Genomic DNA, 21,788 nt, shown 5'->3' on the forward strand with positions numbered 1-21,788 from the left:
ACCGTTTCGTCGTTCTTCCGTCTCTCTCCTTCTTCCAACAATTTTATTTTTAGGAGATGCAACGACGGCAATCTGTCGCGCGTCTCGACAGCAACGACAAAATTTTCAAGGCCATCACTTAGGCCAGACAGCAACAAAATAACCGTTACGTCTTCGGGTAGCGTCACCCCGACTTCGTTAAGTTTCTCCAGAATGTCCGAGAACTTATTTATATGCGCTCTGACATTGTCTTCTTCTGCCATTTTCATGCGAAGCAATTGTCGAAGTAGAAAAACACGCCTCGCCGGCCCTGTTGGCCTATGTATTGCTAGAAGCTTCTCCCATGCTTCTGCTGAACTAACACAATGTTTCACATGGATTATTTGAGACGGTTTTATGTGCAACATAATACTCGCAAGAGCTTTCTCGTCTTTCACATCAAATGCAGCCTTCACTTCTTGATTGTCATCTTCGTTTTTTACCAAACGACGGCAAACCACTGCCCACAAATCTGCGTATACCAAAACGCTTTTCATTTGTACAGCCCACGCGCTGTAATTTTCATCGTCCAGTCTTTCGATCGAATTCATGCTCGGATTCATTTTTCCCGTGTTTAGTCGCGAAGCTGCTAACTCAGCCTTAAGTCCAGAACTTTCCACGCAGGGACAAGATCACTTTTTACCGCAACTATAACACACACACACACAACCGCAACCACAGTTTTTTTTCGCGCGAAGCTATTTACTCGGCCTTAAGTCCAGAACATTCCTCGCAGGGACAAGTTCACTTATTTGCCGCGATGAGTAAATACGACCGCTAAAAACTCTTTGTATTCTTTTCGCGCAATGAAGGCACTCTGGGCCCATAACCTATTGGAAATGTTGAATGCTTCATTTCAGAGTTTTAAGAATACAAAATTAGGAGAGACGCGTCCACACGTTGCGAAATTACAGAACAGAATCATCGTTACACTTCCTTCGTCTGATTCATATTATTTACCATATCCCCAGCTAGAGTATCTCTGTCTACAATATTAGTTATGTAGCACCCTTGTTCATGTCAACACAAAACCCACGCCCATTTTCCCTGAGCCTGCCGAGCAGAAAAAGTAGACAGAGCGTGTTAAGGTGGACAACGCTCGGTGAGTGTGTTTGTTACATAATTAATTGGGGAAGAGTACCTTCGCTTTTGGAGTGGATGGGATTAGCACCCGGTCCACCACCTCTAGCTTGGCTCCCTCCCACGGCGCCTCCAACTGGCAGACCGGTTGCGTCAACCACTTTCTCGTCGGGTCATCCATGCACTTTAGGATTTTGACCCCATTTAGCCACCCAGCGCCATCGAAGGTGGGCATGGGAGCTTCGGGATCATCCTCCATCCGTGCGTACAATGACTCAATGAGCCGCGCATGCACCATCTTCCACTGCGCCTCGGTCATTTTGCCGGCTTCATCGCTTCTGTCAATGAGGGCCACGATCAAGTGTCGTTTGATCACCTCACAGACTTTTGCGGTTTTTTTTTGGGCTTTTTCACCATTTGGGAAGTGCCTGCCTCCTTAGGCCCGCGTTGCCGCCTTCTCCCCGGTGCGTTGCCTTTTGTTGGCAAGCGTCTCCTCCACCTTGTTGGCGAATCCGCCAGTCGATCTCATGTGGGGGAGTTTGACGAAGTGAAGCCTCCCCTCAGCCCAGGTAAGCTTTGCCTTCTCCTCTGGGGATAGGACGGCTTTTTCCTGGAGCCAATCCTGGAGGCGGAGGGCAGCCTTGTACAGCGCCTTGGCCTTCATTCCCTCGATTGACCGCTTTGGCCGTCCCTGCGCTGGGAGCTGGTTTTGGTGAATGGAGAAGCTGCACGCTCTCAAGGTCCGAGTCTGAATCGACTATGGCACATGAGCGGCTCAACTTCCCCTGCGTAGTTTTTTCGGCAGTAGCGTTGCAACTGACATGACCTGCTCCCGTCACATCAGAGGTGTAACCGCTGGCGACACGCAGAGAGGATTGCTCCCCCCCGTGCCCCGCTGCTGGTAGCGGTCACGCCTTCAACCGACGTTTGGCCTGACATCCCAGCCCTGGTTTCTTCCTTTAAACCCTCCAGAATGGTTTCTTTTTCAGGGGTACCACCCACTTGCGTTTTATGCCTTCCGCCAGGCACCTCCACCCATGGCTAAGGGCTCACTTCCTCAGGGTTTTTAGGGCAGAAGGAGTTGAACCGTGGCCTTTGCTAGACACTGTATTATCGCGGACGGGGCAAGCAGCAATGCATTACCCATGTCCGGGCTAATATAGTGCCCATTGCCCAGCCGCACGCTCGGGGAGGGTTCAGATGAAGGATTTTTGCCTTAAGGGGGGACATCTGAGTAACTGGCAAAAAAAAAGCCCATTTTCTAGAATTTTTTTTGGCCAAATGAAAAAGCCAATCGAAAAATTTTAAAGTAGGTTTGATAATGTTAGATGTGAACTACAAAATACATTTTTTTGTTAATAAATCGAAAACAAAATGGCGGCTGTGCAGCATGTCTTCGTAGGCCCTATTTTTTTGAAAGGGGTCCATGGCCGAAAACCTAACGTCCTTAGTTTTTGATCTAGAACAAAAAATCAAATTTAGTTAGTTTCTATATCTCAACCGCTATCGACGTACGTAGGATTTTTTCGATATTTTGATTTTTTGCAAAATGGTGAGTGATTAAATAAAATGTTCAATTTTCATGAAAAAAAACGTCACAAAATTGTTGATAAAAAAAAAAGTAAGCAAAAAAAAAAATCCTACGTACGTCGATAGCCATAGGTATTTTGGATATACTGTCAAAATTTCAGATCGATCGGTTAAGATTTGTTCGAGTTATGTTTTCGGCCAACTCAAAAAAAGTGGTTTTGAGAAAAACGCGTTTAAGGGGGTCTTCTCATTCAAAAGCCGTTTTTTGGACCCTTTTTAAAAAAATTCTTATTTGAAAACGCAAATAATTGAAAACTTTTTTTATTTATTGTATTCAAAAATGTTCAAAGTAACTAAAAAAGTTGCTTTTTTTTTTAAATTCTTAATTGGTTTTTTTTAAATTTTTTTAAACAAAATGGCGGCTATTCAAAAAAAAAAATTTCGATTTCGGGCTTTTTTTTTGTAGTTTAGTGTAAAAAAAAAAATATTTTAAAAAATTAAAAAAAAATCTGTTCCGTCACCCGAGAATGGTGACAATTCTGCGTCGATTCCACTTTGTTTCATGAAAATCGGTTGAGTTGAACTGGAGATATCATGGCCGCCAGTTCGAAAAACGTGGTTTCGAGATAAACGCGTTTGAAGTTTGAAAAAAGCTCATTTTGCATAGATCTTGCTTCACAAAAAAGGCTGTATCTTCTAAAGTATTTCGAATTTCTAAAAATCTTTTTGGGGACATATACACACCATCCCAAGCTATAAATAAATGCAAAAAAAAAATCGAAAAAAAAAGTTGCCCAATGAGAAGACCCCCTTAAAGTTTTAAAATCGTATATGACTACATGTGAGGCATCGCCGCAGAATGGAAAATTTCGACACTTAGAAACTTTTGCCGGACTCTATCTTTTGATATGTTATTTTTAAGACTCTAAAATTTTTTTTAAGCAAAAAAAAAAAATTTGCGATTTTTAAAAAAAGTTACTCAGATGTCCCCCCTTAAAGCAAATAAAAATGTAGAAAAAATAGACGAAGACCATTACGAAATTACTAGTCGAAATAGGGAAACCCAATACTACAAAACACAATCTAAGAAACGAAAAAAAAAACTAATGCCGGTAAACTTCCACAGGAACCTTGAGTACAATGATGTTGTTTCTATTATTCACCACCTTCAACACTCAACAAATTCAAATAACCAACCCAGATTCCGACATTGGCTATTTACTCTTCTCAAGCATTCTAATCCATACCGGTAGTGTATGAACATCACTGTCTAAGAATTAATTTAACTGAAATCAATATCATAACGGAAATCAATATCATCACTAAATCTTTTGGTAACAAAGTCACAGATTCACCTAGAATGAAATATTTGTACAATAAACTATTGAAAGAATTGAACAGTAGAACTATTCATCAGAAAAATAGGCAGAAACGTGGACTATTTGACATAATAGGCTCATCTTTTAAATTTCTTTTTGGCACACTTGATGAAAATGATAGGGTAAAAATGTACAAAAAAAAAAAAAATAATAACAAAATAGATCTAATTGCAGAAAATTCAATTCAACTTCATAAATTAAATGATGCAGTAAATTTTGTGAATGAAGGACTGCAAAAACTTACCAACTACCAAAATAGCCGCAATAGTATTGATACACTTGTTTATGAACTCATGCAATTTATTGAGTACATTGAAGACATAGAAATGGGCATGCAGCTTTTACGTCTCGACTTTTTAACCCAAAGTTATTAAATTACGAAAAACTATAAAGCATTAACAGTCAAAACATACTTTTAATTAAAACATCAACTTGGATTGACCACAAAAATAACGAATCACTACCTGTTTCACATATCCCTTTTAGCAACAAAATCAACAACACCATTAAAATAATTCCTTATCCCGACCATAATGGGTATCAGTTAGACTATTCAGATCAACAATCATATTTTGAAAATGATAATAAAATTTATCAAGACAATAAAAAAATTAATAACGAATGCATTAAAAAAATAATTAAGCGACAGAACCCAATTTGTAATTTTAAACCAACTGTCTTAAAAGAAATTATCCAATATGTTAAAGCAAATATTATATCATATTTACATTTAATCTAACTGAAACCGAAATCGTAAAAAATTATCAAGATTAAAATGGCGATATAAAAATAAGCGGAAACAAAATTATTAGAATAAAACAATGTAAAGTTGTGATTGGAAATGTTATTTTAAGCGAAAATTCGTTAAGTCCAGAATTTGATTTAACTCTATTGTATTCACCGATTAATGTAACTAAGATAAAAACAGTAGAACGTAATGACGTTTTACAACTAATTTCAGAAAATAATACCACACTTTATGTAATTATACTATTTGTAGTCATTGTTCTTATTATTTTCCTTATCCTATCAAAAATTTGTACACCAAAGCCAATCACCTTTTTATATACATAACTTGGAAAGCAAGCAAAAAATAATCAAGAACCACAACAAGAAATAGAGCCGGCACAAATCGAGTTGCCTGCATTGTACCCTGAAATGCCAGGCCAAGCATAGGCAAGCCTTTTTAAGGGGAGGAAAGTGACATATTCACATATCTAAGAAATAAGAATATACAGCGTAGGCGATTCCACGCTGAACCAATGTAAGCAATCTACATCCAGAGCAGGCGATGCCGCTCTTCAATAACAAAAAACAATTTTTAGAATCACTAAGTGCCCTCAATGCGCGGCACTCATGCTATTAAAATATTGTATACAACCAATATCCCAATCGGGCAATCTCGCTCCCAAAATATGCAAGAGCAGCACAATATATATTTTTGTCACAAGAATTTAGTCTTAAGCTGAGATCAATTGAATAAAGACGTAAACCTAATCTTGTGTGAATTTATTCGACTCAATTAATAAACATTTTATATGGTCAGAAATGTCTTCTTCACTGCGGTGCAACTTCTGACTGAAATTATAATACCCTGCAAGAGTATAAAGAGCCATATACATTTCATTTCGACCAGACAAAGGAGCCCGTTTTACAAATCGAAAAAATCTTACGATTTCGAAAACCGGAGCACCGATTTTTCAATTTCAAAAACAAAGACGAACAAATTTGTCGATTTCGATTACCGGAGCAGGTCTGAATAACTTGACAAAATGTTAATCATGTTTTAAAAATCTTTAGTTATTTAATAATAATTGTTTTCATAATTTTATAATTTGATCAAAACAAAATATCTAAAAGTTAATAATAATTCAACATGTTATAAAAATAAAAATTGAAAATGGTCGTGTTAATATAATATTAGCTTCAGCGCCGTATAACTGGGTGATTGTTGGCAAATAGGATATACAAAATTTGTACACATACCTGAATTCCATTATACGAAAATCGTGCAGGTGAAGTTTAAAATGTATAACATTTATAGCTAACTCTGCATAAACGATGGTATTATCCAAAAATCCAATAACTTTGCCAGAACCTTCCACAGCCATCACATTTAGTGAAAAGGTATACTCAAACTATTGAATGAAAAAGTTGTATATATTTCATTTATAAATAATTTGAACATATAGAATAGATATTAATGTAATAATTCTCGAATTCGAACTGGAACGAATGGATCCCGTTTCCCTTTAAGTGTACAATCGCAAAAACAGCGAGCTAAGAAAAGTTACTAAATAAAAACCAAACCATTTCTTAAATTGAATGGGTTCAAAACATAGTAGGGATTTTAGAAAGAATAAAGCATTTATATGTCAGAGATAGAAACCTTTCCCTAATATCTTGCTATTAATTGTATTTGACTCCAGTTTAAAGATTAAACCAAACGCAGTCCTAGGATGCTTTGACTAAGTGACACTTCAATGTGAGTCTGAAAGCTTGTACAGACAGCTGGTCTGGACGTTGAACTAGCATAGAACACATAAGGTCTTACCGAGAAAGGAAGCGAACGTCAACACAAAATTTGCAGTTTCAACTGGATCATTAAGAATGTGGCTGACTAATGACGTCTTTGAAAAGTTTTGGGATGAGTCAAATAATTTTTGTAACACTGCGCGTTCAACACGGTAAATCTTGACATAGCCGTTTATTAGCTGGCTAGTGCAGATTGAGAACCATTTCGTTTGAATTAAGCATACGGCCTTGATTTTTGGCTTTTAAGGTGACTCAACTCTCTAGAAAACCAAGGAGGCTAATTCGATGTTGACGGACATTATGACGGAACACATTCAGTAAACAAGAAAGATAGCTAATTTCGGCACGCCGAAGTTTGTATACCCTTGCAGTTTGCAATTGGATCAAGAATCCAGCCATGCTCTTTAAACTAATAGAAAAAATAAAAGGAAATATATAACAGTTGTATACTTAAACATGTAGCAGGCAAGTTAACGTAATTATGATCTGGTCACACTATCGTTGAGTTACGCTCTCTGAGAGAGCAGGTTACACTCTCTCTCGCTGCCATTTATGTAAATAATTCAAGATTAACTCCAGTGGAAAAGCTTTTCCACTTAAACGCAAAAACTAGCGGCGAAGCTCACGCCATTGTTTCTAAATCTCCACTGACTAATGATCGATCGCTTTCAGAACAAGCGATTGTTGGTAAACAGCCAACTAAAAATCCTGTTTAGTCTTACGACCATAGGCAGTGAATCAGGCACGGCCTTGAAAGATCTTCAGAGCACAATCCAAGGGTGCTTAATAGCCCTTGAGCATTCACAAGTTTCCACGGAAAATTGGGACTGCCTTTTAATTTTCCTAATCTCCTCCAAGTTGCCGAAGGTCACTCTCTCATTATGGGAGCAGTCCTTGAGCAATAAGTCCGCAATCCCAGCCTGGGAAGAAATGAATTCATTTCTCGAGGAGAGATATCGCACGTTGGAAGCAATTGAGGATGTCCGACCCAATTCTTCCAGCACACAGCATTCAAGGGAGCCCAGAAGTGCACAGTCAAGGAGGGTAAACACCTTCGAGACACAAGTCGGGCCACGCGCACGATTTTGTGATCTCTGCTCCAGAGAGCCTTATCCAGTTCGGCTTTGTCCTCGCTTTCTCCAGACGACTCAACCACAAAGAGCATCATATATTTAACAAAAGAGATTGTACCTTAACTGCTTTGCGAGGGGACATAATCTTCGTGAATGCACGAGCAGGCATAGTTCCTTCACATGCAGGGGACGGCATAATACGCTGTTGCATAAAGACAGTCCGTCTAATGCTGTTAGCATAGCGCCGGCTCACCCTCCTGAGCAGCCCATCTCGAACACTTCGGTTCATTTCGCCTCCAACCAGCAGGGAGTACTTCTAGGTACGGCCATAGTTCATGTGTGCCACCGAGGAGAGAATTTTCCAGCACGTGCCCTGATAGATTCAGGCTCCTAAGGCACTTTCATTTCTGAGAGGCTTGCCAACCGGATTAAACTTCCATTTCAAGCCGTAACAACAAGAGTCACAGAGCTGAACCAAGCCAATTCCGGTGTCTCACAAAAAATGTGTCATTTCCAGATGGGCACTCCGACCAAACCTATGCTTAAGATCGACACGACAGCGTTTGTGCTGCCGAACCTGGCCGGCAATCTTCCGACAAGCACAATTGATCGAAGCATTCTTGATAGGCTGCCAAATATGCCATTGGCAGATCCGTCGTTTTTCCAGCCGTCTCAGATAAACCTTCTTCTTGGTGCGGATATTCTTCCGTCTGTCCTGCTATCAGGCTGGAGGCAAAACGTATGTGGGTCTTTATTAGTGCAAGAGACCATTTTCGGGTGGATTTTGACCGGCCCAGTGTCTTCAACCACTAGTAGGGTTTCGTCTTTTACCACACAGATATCCATAGAGTCCGAAGCAAACATGGAAACACTTCTCACAATATTTTGGGAGGTGGAGGACCTTCCATGCAGACTGGTAAAGGAGACGGACAAGTTGTGTGAAGACTTTTTCGTCCGAACAACTACCAGATCCTGCGACGGGAAATATATAGTATCCCTGCCCTTCAAGGATTCAGAGCACATTGACTTGGGGCATTCGAGGAGTTCCGCACTCGCACAATTTCTGAGGAATGAGACTGGCTTGAAGTAGGAGCCCGCTCTCAAAAACACTTATGACTCAGTGATCCAAGAATATATCGATCTTGGCCATATGAAGCCGGTGCCTCCGAATACCGACAAGATAAATTTCTATGTACCCCATCACGCAGTATTCAAGCCCGAAAGTGCGACCACGAAAGTTCGCGTAGTTTTCAACGCATCCAGTCCTTGTTCCAATGGGAACAGCCTTAATGACATTCTGTATCCAGGGCCAGTGCAGTCCGATCTCACTCTTCAAATCCTGAAGTGGCGGACGTTTAAATTCGTTTTCAATGCCGACATCACCAAGATGTATCGGCAAATTCTCCTAAACCAAGAGCACACTCCGTTTCAGAGAATTCTCTTTCGAAATGGACAAGGGGATATATCCGACTTCGAGCTTCAGACGGTCACGTTTGGAGTGAATTGTGCCCCTTTCCTGGCCCTACGAACACTGCAACTATTGTCCGACGATGTCAACGCCCAATATCCACGGGCGTCGCATATAATTTCAAACTATATGTATGTCGACGATGTGCTAGCAGGAGCCCATACAGAAGCTGAAGCTATTTTAGCCATTCAGGAGCTGCAAGCAGCTCTGACCTCAGCTGGATTCCCTCTCCGCAAGTGGACATCGAATGAACGTGCACTCCTTAAAGCACTTCCTAAAGAGCACCTACTTTCGACTGATTTTCTTGATCTCGAAGAGGTCAGCACCACTAAGACATTGGGAGTACGGTGGAACGCTACGACGGATGAGTTCTATTTTGTCCCAACAGAGGTCACCATACAGGCAAACTATTCGAAACGCGACGTCCTATCCCAAATCGCGAAATTGTTCGATCCAGCTGGGTGTCTCTCCCCATTTGTGGTTCAGGCCAAAATCCTGATGCAGGATATCTGGTTAGTCAGCGTCGAATGGGATGAGTTTCTTGCTGCAGAACTACTACATCGCTGGCATGATTTCCTTCGGAGCTACAGTTTTCTCCACCAAGTTCGCATCCGGCGTTGGGTACATTTTCAACCGGGTGTACAAGTCCAAATCCATGGTTTCTGCGATGCTTCCCAAAAGGCTTATGGCGCAGCGATTTACATTCGCATCCAGCGTGATGGAATCATTTCATCAAATCTTCTAACGTCAAAGACCAAAGTCGCTCCGGTAAAAACCGTCTCGCTCCCGCGTCTAGAACTGTGTGAAGCCGTCCTTCTGGCAGACTTGTGGACTGCACTTCTGCCTCAGATTCTCTTCGGTCTTCGGAATCTTTTCTATGGACTGATTCCACTATTGTGCTGGCATGGTTGAACAAGCCACCATGTCAGTGGACAACCTTCGTCGCAAATAGAGTCACTGAAATAGCTCAAAATACTGATGCCAGCCAGTGGTCTCACGTGCGTTCCGAGCACAACCCAGCAGATCTAGCCAGTCGTGGAGTAGCGGCTGAAGAGCTGGCTACCAGTGAGCTGTGGTGGCATGGGCCTTCCTGGCTAAATCAGCCACAAGACTCCTGGCCTGCACCTTACGAACCAGTTTCCGACATCGACATCGAGAAGCGACCCATTCGTTGCCATTTAGCATGTCCGGAGCAGGACATGCTTGAGCGGTTCTCCAAGCTCGACGAGGCACTACGATTTTTCGGCTATGTTCAGCGCTTCATCCAGCGCTCGCAAAAACGACCTATTCCAGGCGAGCTGCAGCTTTCCAATACAGAGATTTCCACAGCTGAGCGACTCCTAATTTTCATGACCCAACGCAGATACTTTGCGCTGGAATATGCCTGCCTGAGCCAAAAGCGGCCAATTCCAGCATCCAGTTCTATTAAGAACATAAAGCCTTTCCTTGATCCTCCGAAGTCCTCTAATATGATGAACGGCATCCGATCTTTCTTCCATACAACTGTCAGTTGGCGCGTCTCCTTGTATCCTTTACGCATCGCATATCCTTGCACGGCGGTAATCAGCTAATGGTACGCCTGATCCGCTCAAAATTCTGGATACCAAGGGTCAAGAACTTAGTCAAGTCAGTAATTTTCTCCTGCAAAATCTGTGTGATCCACAAAAAGAAGTTGCAGACTCAACTCATGGGCGAGTTACCGAAAGAAAGAACGTCCTTTTCGCGGAGTTTTACGTACACAGGCATGGATTATGCCGGACCGTTTGACATAAAGAACTACACCGGGAGAGCCTGCCTGATTACCAAGGGCTATGTGTTGGTGTTTGTATGTTTCTCCACGAAGGCCATCCATTTAGAGCCTACTTCTGACCTCACAACAGAGAAATTTCTTGCAGAATTCGCACGATTCGTCTCGCGAAGAGGGTGCCCTCGACAAGTTCAGTCGGACAATGGGAAGACCTTTGTTGGTGCAGCCGCAGTGCTGCCGCGTGAATTTCTGCAAGCTGTCAAGGAGTCCGTGACGAATGCTTATAGTCACCAGGAACTCCTTTGGCAATTCATACCCCCAGGAGCCCCGCACATAGGAGGATTGTGGGAAGCTGGAGTTAATAGCAAGACGCTGTTTTATAAATCTACAGCCACTCGCAAGTATACGTTCGAAGAACTTTCCACATTGCTGGCCAAGATTGAGGCCTATCTAAATTTGCGTCCACTCGCCCCGATGTCCAAAGACCCCACAGACTTGTTAGCACTCACGCCAGGTCATTTTCTAGTGGGTGGACCCCTTCTTGCCACCGTCGAGCCCGAAATTGAGGGTGCGTCCACTTCTATTATCAACCGGTGGCAGCACCTTAAGGAAGGATGGAAGGAAGAGTACCTCAAGGAGCTCCATAAGCGAACAAAGTGGCAAGTCCCCACAAGAAATCAAGGATGATAATCTGCCATCCGATAAGTGGCGGCTCGGCAGGATTGATTCCGTGTTTCTCGGACCCGATGGTCATGTCCGAGTAGTGAATATTCGTACTGCTCGGGGAATCGTTAAGCGCCCTGTCGCAAAAGTCGTATTGCTTCCGGGGGCGACCTCCGAAAAATCTCAATAACTAGCCGTATCCTCACTCCGTAGTTTGTTTCTTTCGCTAGTTCTAAGTCATATTTTCGACTCCATACTAATTCTTTCTTCTGTATCCTACTCCAGATTATAAACAATGTTCCCACGTCTACGTAGCGCCTTCGAAATGGAGAGCAGACGTACACGAGGTATAAATTCCTACCGTTGCCGAGTCTGCCACGGAGTCCATCCTCTACGGAAGTGCCGCAGATTCTTGCGGCTGAGCGTCGAAAAGAGGCTCCGCGCGGTCCTCGCAAATCGCTATTGCGCCAACTGCTTGGCTCACGAGCATTCGGATGGAGCGTGCCGCCGTGGCGATAGGTGCAAGATCTGCAACGGAGAGCACCACACACTGCTGCATACGCAAGAGCAGCCGCTGTATCGACGCCGTTCGCGTCAGTTGACGCCGCCCTCTCGTCGCGCTCCAGCTTCTGCTCACCACGCTACGACCTCTCCTCGGCGCTCTTCGGCCTCTCCTCGGCGCTCTGCGGCCTCTCCACGGCACTCGTCGGCCTCTCCACGAACCGCGGCATTCGCCACGCTGGGAGTTCCGACCGGGCCTTCAGTGGCCACTTTGCTGCAGCGACACAGCGCAAACCTCCTCCCGACCGCGCTGGTGCGGATTGACACCGGGATGCGAGTGTTCGACATGGCGGCGCTCATCGACCCATGCACGCCTGTGAGCTGCTTTGACTCGTCGCTGGCGGCTTCTTTGCGACTTGCGACGACCGCTGTGGGTGGTGAACAGATCTGTTCAGCCACCGTCGGCTCGAAAACGAACGGCTCGATCTCGTTTTCAAAGTGGAGCCTCACGTGCGCGTCCGCACTCCGATCCGACATTTGGATGAGACTGTGCGGGCTTACTTCAAGGACATCACCTTAGCTGACGAACGTTTCTACCTGCCGGCTACGATCTCCGTCGTCCTGGGCGCGGATGTGTACCCTAAAGTGATGCAGCCTGGGTTCCTGAAGGTGCAGGATGGATTGGCGGTGCACAGTGGCCGATTTGGCTGTTCTAGCGGCAGATTAAGAATATTTTCAACTGTTAAAATTAATAAAAGTTTTATTTTCTATCGATAGTAATATAATCATATATACAAAAAAAAAAAATACTAAAATCGATCATAGCGATTAACTGGATCAGATGTTAACAATCAAAGTCAACATATGGTAGCACACTATTTTTCAGAGCTTATACCTCGGTTGCTGTACTCTATTTTATATTTGCGACATAATATAATACTAAATAAAATAAACTGAATAAAATAAACTAAATAAAATAACATACGGCCACATACATAGCATATAATAATTTGGTTTTTATATTTATTAATGAGGGGGAAAAGCGTTACTCGCAGAAGAAAAGAATAGGCACGAAGTGATCTGCTTAGCTTGAGAGTTTATTTGCGACTAACTCGCGTTCTTATGTATATGCACAAACGTAAGTATGAGTTATAAGAACGAACATGCATTGCTTAGGGAAAATATTTATTTTTTTTTGTTAATCTTAATTATAATAAATTTCGAATATTATATTTGTTTTTAGAATTTGCAAGTTTTTCTATTATCTGCTTTTTTTTTTTTTTTTGCTTTTTTCAACTTTTGTTACTTTTCTCCGCTTTCGTATCTCTCTACTGAATTGAAACTGCTGAATGAATCTTTTCCTCTCCCTTCCTACTTTGCTGTTGTCACTTCGATGCTCTCCGCCTGCTTCGATCAATCCCCTTTTTACATGCGGCCATTCCTGACTACTCATCTGTCCCAAATGACTAATCATCCTCGTTGTCCTACAAATATCGCTACAGCTTCATGGAGTCACAACTGGTTGAAGTGTTAATTGGTCCTTCGAAATCTGCTGCCTTCCGAACTTCGTACCTGCTATTCCTCTTCACTTTTGCAACCTCGTACGGTCCCATGTACTCTCCAGTCAACTTCTTTCCAGCTACAAACTGTGTCCGGCGTATAGCTAAAGTCTCCAACTTTATAATGCTGTTCACGCCAGAAAGGCGTTTAATTTCGGGAGGCAGTGTGATCCCGTACGCTCTCCTTTTCTCTCCCTCTCCCTCCGGACTTCCAGTCCATAGAGCTTTTAATCCGCTCTCCCTAGCTTTAGTTTTGTTCTTTACCAGTACCAATTTACTTCTGATTCAATAAAGACCTCCGACGCACGTCGCACAAAAACCCAAAAGTTCTACGTGTTCTTATTTCGAGTGCATTTCAGGGTAAAGCCGCCCCCCTCCAACAAATCCACTTTCGGTTTTCGTTTTCGGTCAAAGTTCCTTTTATACGATTCCTCCGCTCGTTGAATCCCGATCTTTGCATCTTTTTTCCAACTTCCCTGCTTCTTTTCCAAAAATCTGCGATCCTCTATGATCGACTTTTGGGACTCACGCATCTTCATGTAGGTCAACTCCTGGCGGCGGGCGAAGATCTCTTCGTGGGTCGACTTCTTCTGCAGCAGCTGGCACTCCTTTTTAGCTAGTGACTTTTCCTTCTTGGTGCCATCACTCTATGCTTTGCGTAACTCACGCAGCTTGTGGTTGCTGGCCAGATCTGATGTTATGCTTGCTCTTCGCGACGTCTCCGCCAAACACTTTTGGGTTGTTCCAGCATTACAGCGGGTCAGCTTCTTGATCACTGCCTCATAGACAATGGTTCTTCTATTTCGAAGCCGCTAACGGCTTCTTCAGCACCTTTTTCAGCACCTTCTTCCGCATCTTGACTGGGACTTCTGCGACTGTATTCACGGCCTTGCAGTTCTTGATCAGCTGCGACACTTCTTAATCATACTGATTTGGCTTCTCACAAGCGTTCTCCTCCATCGGGGAAGAAACCTTGTATCGGTAGGCTGACATCGAAAATTCGAACTTCGAGATGAAATCGAAACCCAGCAGCGTATCATACTCAATGTCCGCATCCTCCACTACAACAAAGTTGTGTGTCGTCAACTCCTGATCTACTGCAACCTCAGCCAAAAAGTAGCCAAGTGGGCACGTCATCCTCTTTCCAAGCCCACGCAGCTTCGACGCACATGGTATCTTATATATCGTCGGGGTTTCTGCATCCCCGCAGCCAAGTTCGATGGACAGCCGCCTCATAGCAACTGCCTCCTTGCACGCCGTCGACAACGCCATATACTCAGCCTCGGTACTGCTGAGTGCTACGCTGTGCTGTTTCTCCGACTTCCACGATGTCGGACCACCACCCAGAAAGAATACGTATCCTGCATACGATTTTCTATCAAGCCTGTCGCCGCCCCAGTCGGCGTCGACGTAGCCATCAAACGTCTGTCCTGTCCTTTGGTAGTGCAGCTTGTATTCCAATGTAGAAGCCAGGTAACGCATCAAATGCTTAACGCCTGCTAGATGCTCGCTATGCGGATCCTTATTCCGCTGTGCCAATTTCGCAACGGAATAAAGAATATCCGGTCGGATGGTAAGCGCCAACCACATCAGCTCGCCAACTACTGTCTGGTATTCCGTCTCGTCCACCTTGGCGCATTGCTCATTACGCGCAACCTGATACCCTGGATCCAAAGGTGTAGACGCAGGTCTGCAGCTCTCGACTTGATGTCGATGCAGCAGGTCCTGGATATACTGGGTCTGCGCTAGGGTTATCTCTCCAAGTATACTTTTGCGCTCTATCTCCAAGCCTAGAAACAGTCGTAACGAGCCTTTATCAACACATTCAAACGCTGTTGAGATCGATGTCTTGATGTTGAGTAAGTCTGTTTTCTTCTGGCATGCTATAATGATATCATCAACATAAATAAGGATTAATACTATATTACCATTATCGGCACGCTTATACACGGTTCACTCTGCAACGGATGGAAGCCAACGCTCTTCAGAACACCATCCAGTTTGATGTTCCACTGTCTGCCAGCCTGCTTCAATCCATATATGGCCTTCTTCTGTAAAAGCAACCTTCCTGCTTTGTCTCCGTCTGCATAACCTTCGGGTTGCTGCATGTAGAGTTCCATTTCCGCTGCCATGGCTAATATTAAACGCATGCCCGGCAAACTGGTGCAAGCGTTTCGCTGTAGTTTACGCCGTAACGTTGAGAACAACCCTTTGCCACAAGTCGAGCCTTGAATCTCTCCACATTTTCGTTTTCATCACACTTCACACTGTATACCCACTTACAGCCGATGGGCTTCTGGCTGCTAGGTAAATCTGTGACTTCCCATTTCAGATTCGTAATCAAGGCATCATATTCAGAACGCATCGCTTCTTGCCATTGTGTGGAAAAATCGCCACTGATCGCCTCATCGTACGGCGAAGGAACTTGTACGTCTCTTCCAGCCAAAGTTCCAAGTATATTGAATTGCTTCTTTGGACGACCGGGTCTACCCGTACGTAAAATTCTAGGTCTGCCGGGGCCAACACGCTGCTCCTTCACGTCGTCCTCAAATTCGGTGTCCACGCTGTCCTCACTTTCGCCGTCAACGATGCCATCAGCCAGTTCGGAAAATTGGGATTGATCATCTCCGTTGTTTCCTCGGTCGACTGCCATTCAAACGAAATAGTCTTGTTTCCAGCATGCTTCGCTCCGCTTTCCCTCTCGTCGACGTCTCTCTTCTCAACCGCTTCTTAGGGTCATACAGTCTGTAAGCTTTAGCTGGCCTCGAATACCCTATATTCGGTATTTCGTGCCCTTTGGTTGGAATTTACTCCTCTAGACACCTTTGTCAACGCCACTGCAATGGATCCAAAAACTTTGAGATGGCTGATCGAGGACTTCTTACCAGTCCACGCTTCCATTGGCGTCATGTGGCTCAATGCACTTGTAGGTGATCGACTTCGTAGGTACACAGCCGTGTATACCGCCTCTGCCCGCAATGCTTCACAAAGTCCTGACTGCAAGAGTAAAAATCTTGACATCTCAATTAATGTGCATTTGAAACGCTCTACAACACCATTTTGTTGCGGTGTGTAGGCAACTGTGAGCTGCCTCGTAATTCCATTTGCTCATAGAAATGCATCAAATGCTCGGTTCACATACTCTCGACCGTTATCGCTCCGCAAGCAAATTAATTTCTTTCCAGTTTGTCGCTCGGCCATGTTTTTGAATTCCACAAATTTATCAAAAACTTCATCTTTCCGCTTCAGAAAATAGACGAACACACGCCTGGATTTTTCGTTAACAAATGTAAGGAAATACTTTGATCCTCCAATCGAACTTTCTCCAAGCGGTCCGCACACATCTGCAACAGCTCCTCTGCTCGATTCTCCGCCTGAGATGGGAATGGCTTAACATGCACTTTTTCCTCGAAAAATCAGCCTTTTCAAGACCGTTCACCATTTGTCGTTTGGCGAATTCCGTTGTTTACTGCTTGGCTCACGGACATAAAATTACTCTTTAATTTCGGCACATATAGAACATTGTTCAACTTCAGCTTACCGATTTTCAGGTTGACTTCACCCTTTCCTTCCGCTCTTAACAGGCCGTCGTCTGCGAGTCCGATCATTTCGGTGTGCTCTTAAAATTTCGTAAATTGGTTTTTGTTGCATAAACGCTGTTCTGCGCGCCTAAGAGAGAACAGTTCATAGATTTTGCTCTCTCTTTGCTTCCGACTGTGCGTTCTTCGACAGTTTTTCTGTATGTGGCTGAATTCACCACATCTGTAGAACTTTACCATTCCTTTGCCTTTTCTCGGCCGTTGTCTAGCAACCAACGCTTGCTCGCTCGTCGTGTTCTCTCCGTCTTTCCTTTCTCCTTCTTCCTTCAACTTTAATCACAGATTCTCGAATGTCATGCGTTTCAATAGCAACAACAAAGCTTTCGTAATCTTTTGGAAGGCTGGAGAGTAGAATGATTGCGCTTAGCTCATCATTTAAATCGATTGCAAGCTGATTTCGACGAACATATTGATGTAACTGTAACTTGATAAACTTCTTTAAGTTTCGTCCACGCTTCAAACGTATGTCCAAACTGCTTGACATATCCCAACTGTGAGGGTTTAATGCTTAGGATGATCGTTGCCAAGGCTTTCTGGTCCAATCCTGTCCAGTCCACTTCTTGTGGAACTGCCTATTGTTTTAGCTCCCCTGATGCGACTTTCCACAGCTCTGCGTGCACCCAAACGCTACGCATTTTGACACATCGTAATTCCTTTCATTGAGCTTCTCGATTTGGTACATCCCGCTTATATCGCTGCTGTCGATCTCCGGAGTTAGAAAACCAAACGAGCCGAACACTCAAGCTACATTTAAGTCTTTATTTATTCGCACAATTACTTCTTGAAGACGCACAATGGTTTTAGGCAGGGTCTGGGCCCATAACCTATTGAGGGGGAAAACCGTTACCCGCAGAAGAAGAGAATAGACACGAAGTGTCTAGCTTGAGAGTTTATATGCGACTAACTCGCGTTCTTATGTATATACATAAACGCAAGTATGAGATATGAGAACGAACATGCATTGCTTAGGAAAAATATTTAATATCAACACTTATATTGTATTATAAATTGAAATGCTGAAAAACAAAGAGGTAATAATTTTGTTCTATTCAAAACGCTTTCGCCAAGCTTTGAGTGGACGTGCTTTACATCGCTCTACATTTATTCAAAGTTTTCATAGTGAAATTCTATTTAATAAAGCCCAAATTTTTGGTAAGTGGTCGGTGCTTCCGTAAACTTTATAATCAACTAGCGGACCCAGCGAACTTTATCTCGCCCCAACTTCGACTGATTAAAACAAATTAAATTGAGACGTTCCGTTTCTACTTTGACGTACATGTCGACACTGTACTGTTGAAACAAACGGCGGTTTCTTAACAGATGATTGTCAACATCTAGTCGAATCATCAATCGATACGCATAAAAATTCATAGAGTTGACCTTCTTATTCGTTTCTTCTCCTAGAATTTGAATTCAAACTTAGTTGTGGAATCAAAAAGAAGTGATGACTTGAAAACAAACCTGTCGTTGGATTGACCATCTTTATGTTCTCCACGACAGAACATCAACGGGTATTGAAGAGCATCATATGACCGATGAGTCTCATAAACTCGCTGCACTTAGCCATTATCCCGATGCTTAAAAACAATATCGCGTGATTCCACATTCTCGCCAACAATCACCACTGCGACTTCATTGATAGTGGAAGCTTTAAATTGTCTTGCATGGCTACCAATGGGTTTTTTGTCAGCGCTGATAATGATTTTGTGTTCGTCATAATGCATTATATCCAATGCGGTTTTGAACAATCTGACCAATTCATTATGCTCACGGAGAGATTTTGCAATTGTTCGATAATTTTATGTTTAGTTGCAGTAAAAATTGCACAGCGGTGATTTAGTTCATCTTTATTTTGTGGTGATAACAAAGCGCACGGTCGGTGGTGAATTTGCCCTTGAATCTGAATGTTGGAATGCAATTTCGAAAAAATGTGAGTTGTTTATTTTGATAATAAAGAGACGCCATTACCTTATAACTTGGATTGTAGCCTGATTGATGAAAAACCTCGACTCCAAATGACGTAATTGGAAAGCATCCAAATATAACGGATGCTTTAGGAAACTGTTTGATTGGGCTGAATTTCCATATATTAGCGAATACAATGGCCCTGGTGGGTGAGCCAAAACGGGCAATTTAATTTTGCCACCTGCACAGCATAAGCCGGGGGTTTCCAACCGAAACTTCGGTGCATTGCAAGGCTGACATACAACAGACAATGAACCAATAACAACGCAGGTAAGATCCTTGTAGGATGTTTCAGGATTGTATGCGAATGCAGCGCGATTCAAGTTTCATTTGCGGCTCGTCTTTCTCTATTATTTTGTCGGGCTTGAGGTGATCTTTGTGGAGCACGAAGCTGTGCCATTTGGGCACGTATCGATGCATTTATTTTTGTACGTTCCTCTTGCGTCCGACTATTACGGGAACTCTGAATACCTATTGCATTGCGTGATCGCCGTCCAAAACTTGATCGTCTAACAGCATGCATTACTTCCAATTGGTAATGCTTCATTAGCTCGATTTTTTTGTTTAAATATTTTTTTACCGAGTTCATTGATACACAATTTCAACGCAGCTATGATCTTTGTAGGGTGTTTCAGAATTTTACATACAACAGTGTGTCCATCTGTTGAGCCGCTAGCGACAATAGTAACATTTTTTGTCTTCATTTTTATATATATAGATAAAGAACTGGACCATTGTAAATAAAGTCTGTGACTTTATCGTCGTAAATCAATTTCGGTTTTAAAATTGCCTTGCCTTTCTGTTCTTGTGCATTGTGTTTACCGCTTATCGCTGCATCACCTGAGTGTTGTTAGCTCTAGCTAAATCAATAACAAAAACTTCATATTTTTCGGCGCTTAGAAAAAAGCTTTTATTTGTGCGCTCTTCGCTTTCTGTTTTGATCGGTCTGTTCGCTGCGAAACTTAAATTAAATATTAAATTAAAATTAATTGGAATTTTTGTAAATTTACTTGGATAAATTATTTTTAAATCAAATAAACGGCTACGTGTTGTGTCTCCAAGTGCTCGAACGGCCAAAAAATTTCTTCGCGGCAGGCCACCGTTTACTGTTGGCTCTGCGATAATATCGCTCACCCTGGATGTGCCGATCTGGGGCAAATTGGACCGCATATCTCCGATCGCATTCGAATTAATGCCGGATTGGACTGGACGTGCCCGAGCTGCCTGCATATCAATATGCGGGTCTTCATGATGCAAACTCATCTGGAGTTTCAGTCGTTGGAGGCCGGCTATAAGGAGTTGTCAACTCGTTCCAGAAGACGGAACACCACTGCTAAGCGACTCTACAAACAAAAGTATGAGCAACCTATCCCCTCCAGACCCTGCAAGCCCCCTTATGCAGCTCAGCCCACGTGCCAAGCCCGTAGCCGTGGATAACGACTCTCTCCCAACTTCTGTGCTTGAAGATCTCATCATGCCGTTGGATCAGCAGTCTGTCAACGTTGGCGTTGCTCCAAAGCAGATTTTTGTTTTTCTCCTCAATCCAGGTGCTTCTGAGGGCGATCTAAGACCCATTTGAGCAACAAATTGAATATTTCTGTTACTGAGTTTAGTGTCTTCAAGTTGAATTTTGAGCAAAGACGTGATATATCTTCGTTTAAAATTGCACTTTCTGACCTACTATTTTCTAAGGCTCTTGACCCTTCTGTATGGCCTTAGCATGCAATTGTTCATAAATTCGAAAACAAAAGTAATCCTCGTGCTCGCGGGCCTCAAACTCCTTCAACTAGGCCTCCAAAAAACTAATTGAATCTTTTGTTCTTCACTATCAGAATGTTCGTAGTTTACTTAACAAGCTCAGTAGACTGCACGTCAATAGTGTCTCTTTCGATGACCATGGCTCAACTCCTCTGTGTCTCACTCTGAGATTTTTTCAGGGAACTATACCATCTTTAGGCGTGATCGCCCAATACGGACAGACGGTGGTGTTCTCATCGCGGCTAAATCCGATCTGGTTTCTAAAATCATTTCTATAACTGACACTAATCTAGAGTTTGTGGCGGTTCGTATCCACGTTTACGATTATTCTATCTACGTTTCATGTTCGTATATGCCACCCAGGTCCGACACTGATATATATATGCAGCATTTATCCTTAATTAAAGAAATTCATTCTTCCCTTGGTGTTAATGACCACCTTATGGTCACGGGTGGTTTCAATCCGCCCTCCGTTTCTTGGATGCCCTTCCTAGACGTTTGATGTTCGCTATACAACGACCTGTAAAGTACAGGTTATATTTTGAAATGTCATTAGACTTTAACAAAAACAATATTTTAAAACACCTATCCTTGCCTCTGACCACCTGATGTGAGTCGGAGCATATCATTAAAAATCACTCCTTATCCGGTCTGAGGTATGGATATGGATTTAAAATTACAGATATTTGCTATTCTTAATAATAAATAAATAAAGAAATAAATTATTTCCCGATTGTTCCTAGGTCAGCCATAAAATATAGTCGTCCGATTTTCATAAAATTAAAACCGAAATTCTAAAATAATAAAAAAAGGCCATATCTAAAAAATGTTATAAATTCGTTGAATAACGTTCAATTTATAATTTTTTTCCTAGAAAGTAGTCGATTATTTGTATGGGAGCTATATGATATAA

At 42.8% G+C, this 21,788-nt stretch overlaps 1 protein-coding gene across 5 annotated transcripts in view; it reads right to left on the bottom strand.

The window, feature by feature from the left end:
* The window catches only part of LOC121502702 (uncharacterized), a 151,443-nt gene that overhangs the window by 51,457 nt on the left and 78,198 nt on the right, over positions 1-21,788 (bottom strand). For 4 of the 5 annotated variants that reach the window (XR_005991062.2, XR_011444897.1, XR_011444896.1 and 1 more), the window contains one exon: positions 5,994-6,145. The exons of the other annotated variant lie outside the window; for it this stretch is intronic. Coding sequence is in view for 1 of the 4 variants with exons in the window: in XM_041776404.2 (XP_041632338.1) it covers positions 5,994-6,145 (152 nt within the window). In the remaining 3 variants the exon portion in view is untranslated. The remainder of the gene's footprint in view (positions 1-5,993; positions 6,146-21,788) is intronic. 5 annotated transcript variants of the gene reach the window in all.

The sequence above is a fragment of the Drosophila kikkawai genome, chromosome 3L (genome assembly GCF_030179895.1).
Source record: "Drosophila kikkawai strain 14028-0561.14 chromosome 3L, DkikHiC1v2, whole genome shotgun sequence".
NCBI classification, from domain to species: Eukaryota; Metazoa; Arthropoda; class Insecta; order Diptera; family Drosophilidae; genus Drosophila; species Drosophila kikkawai.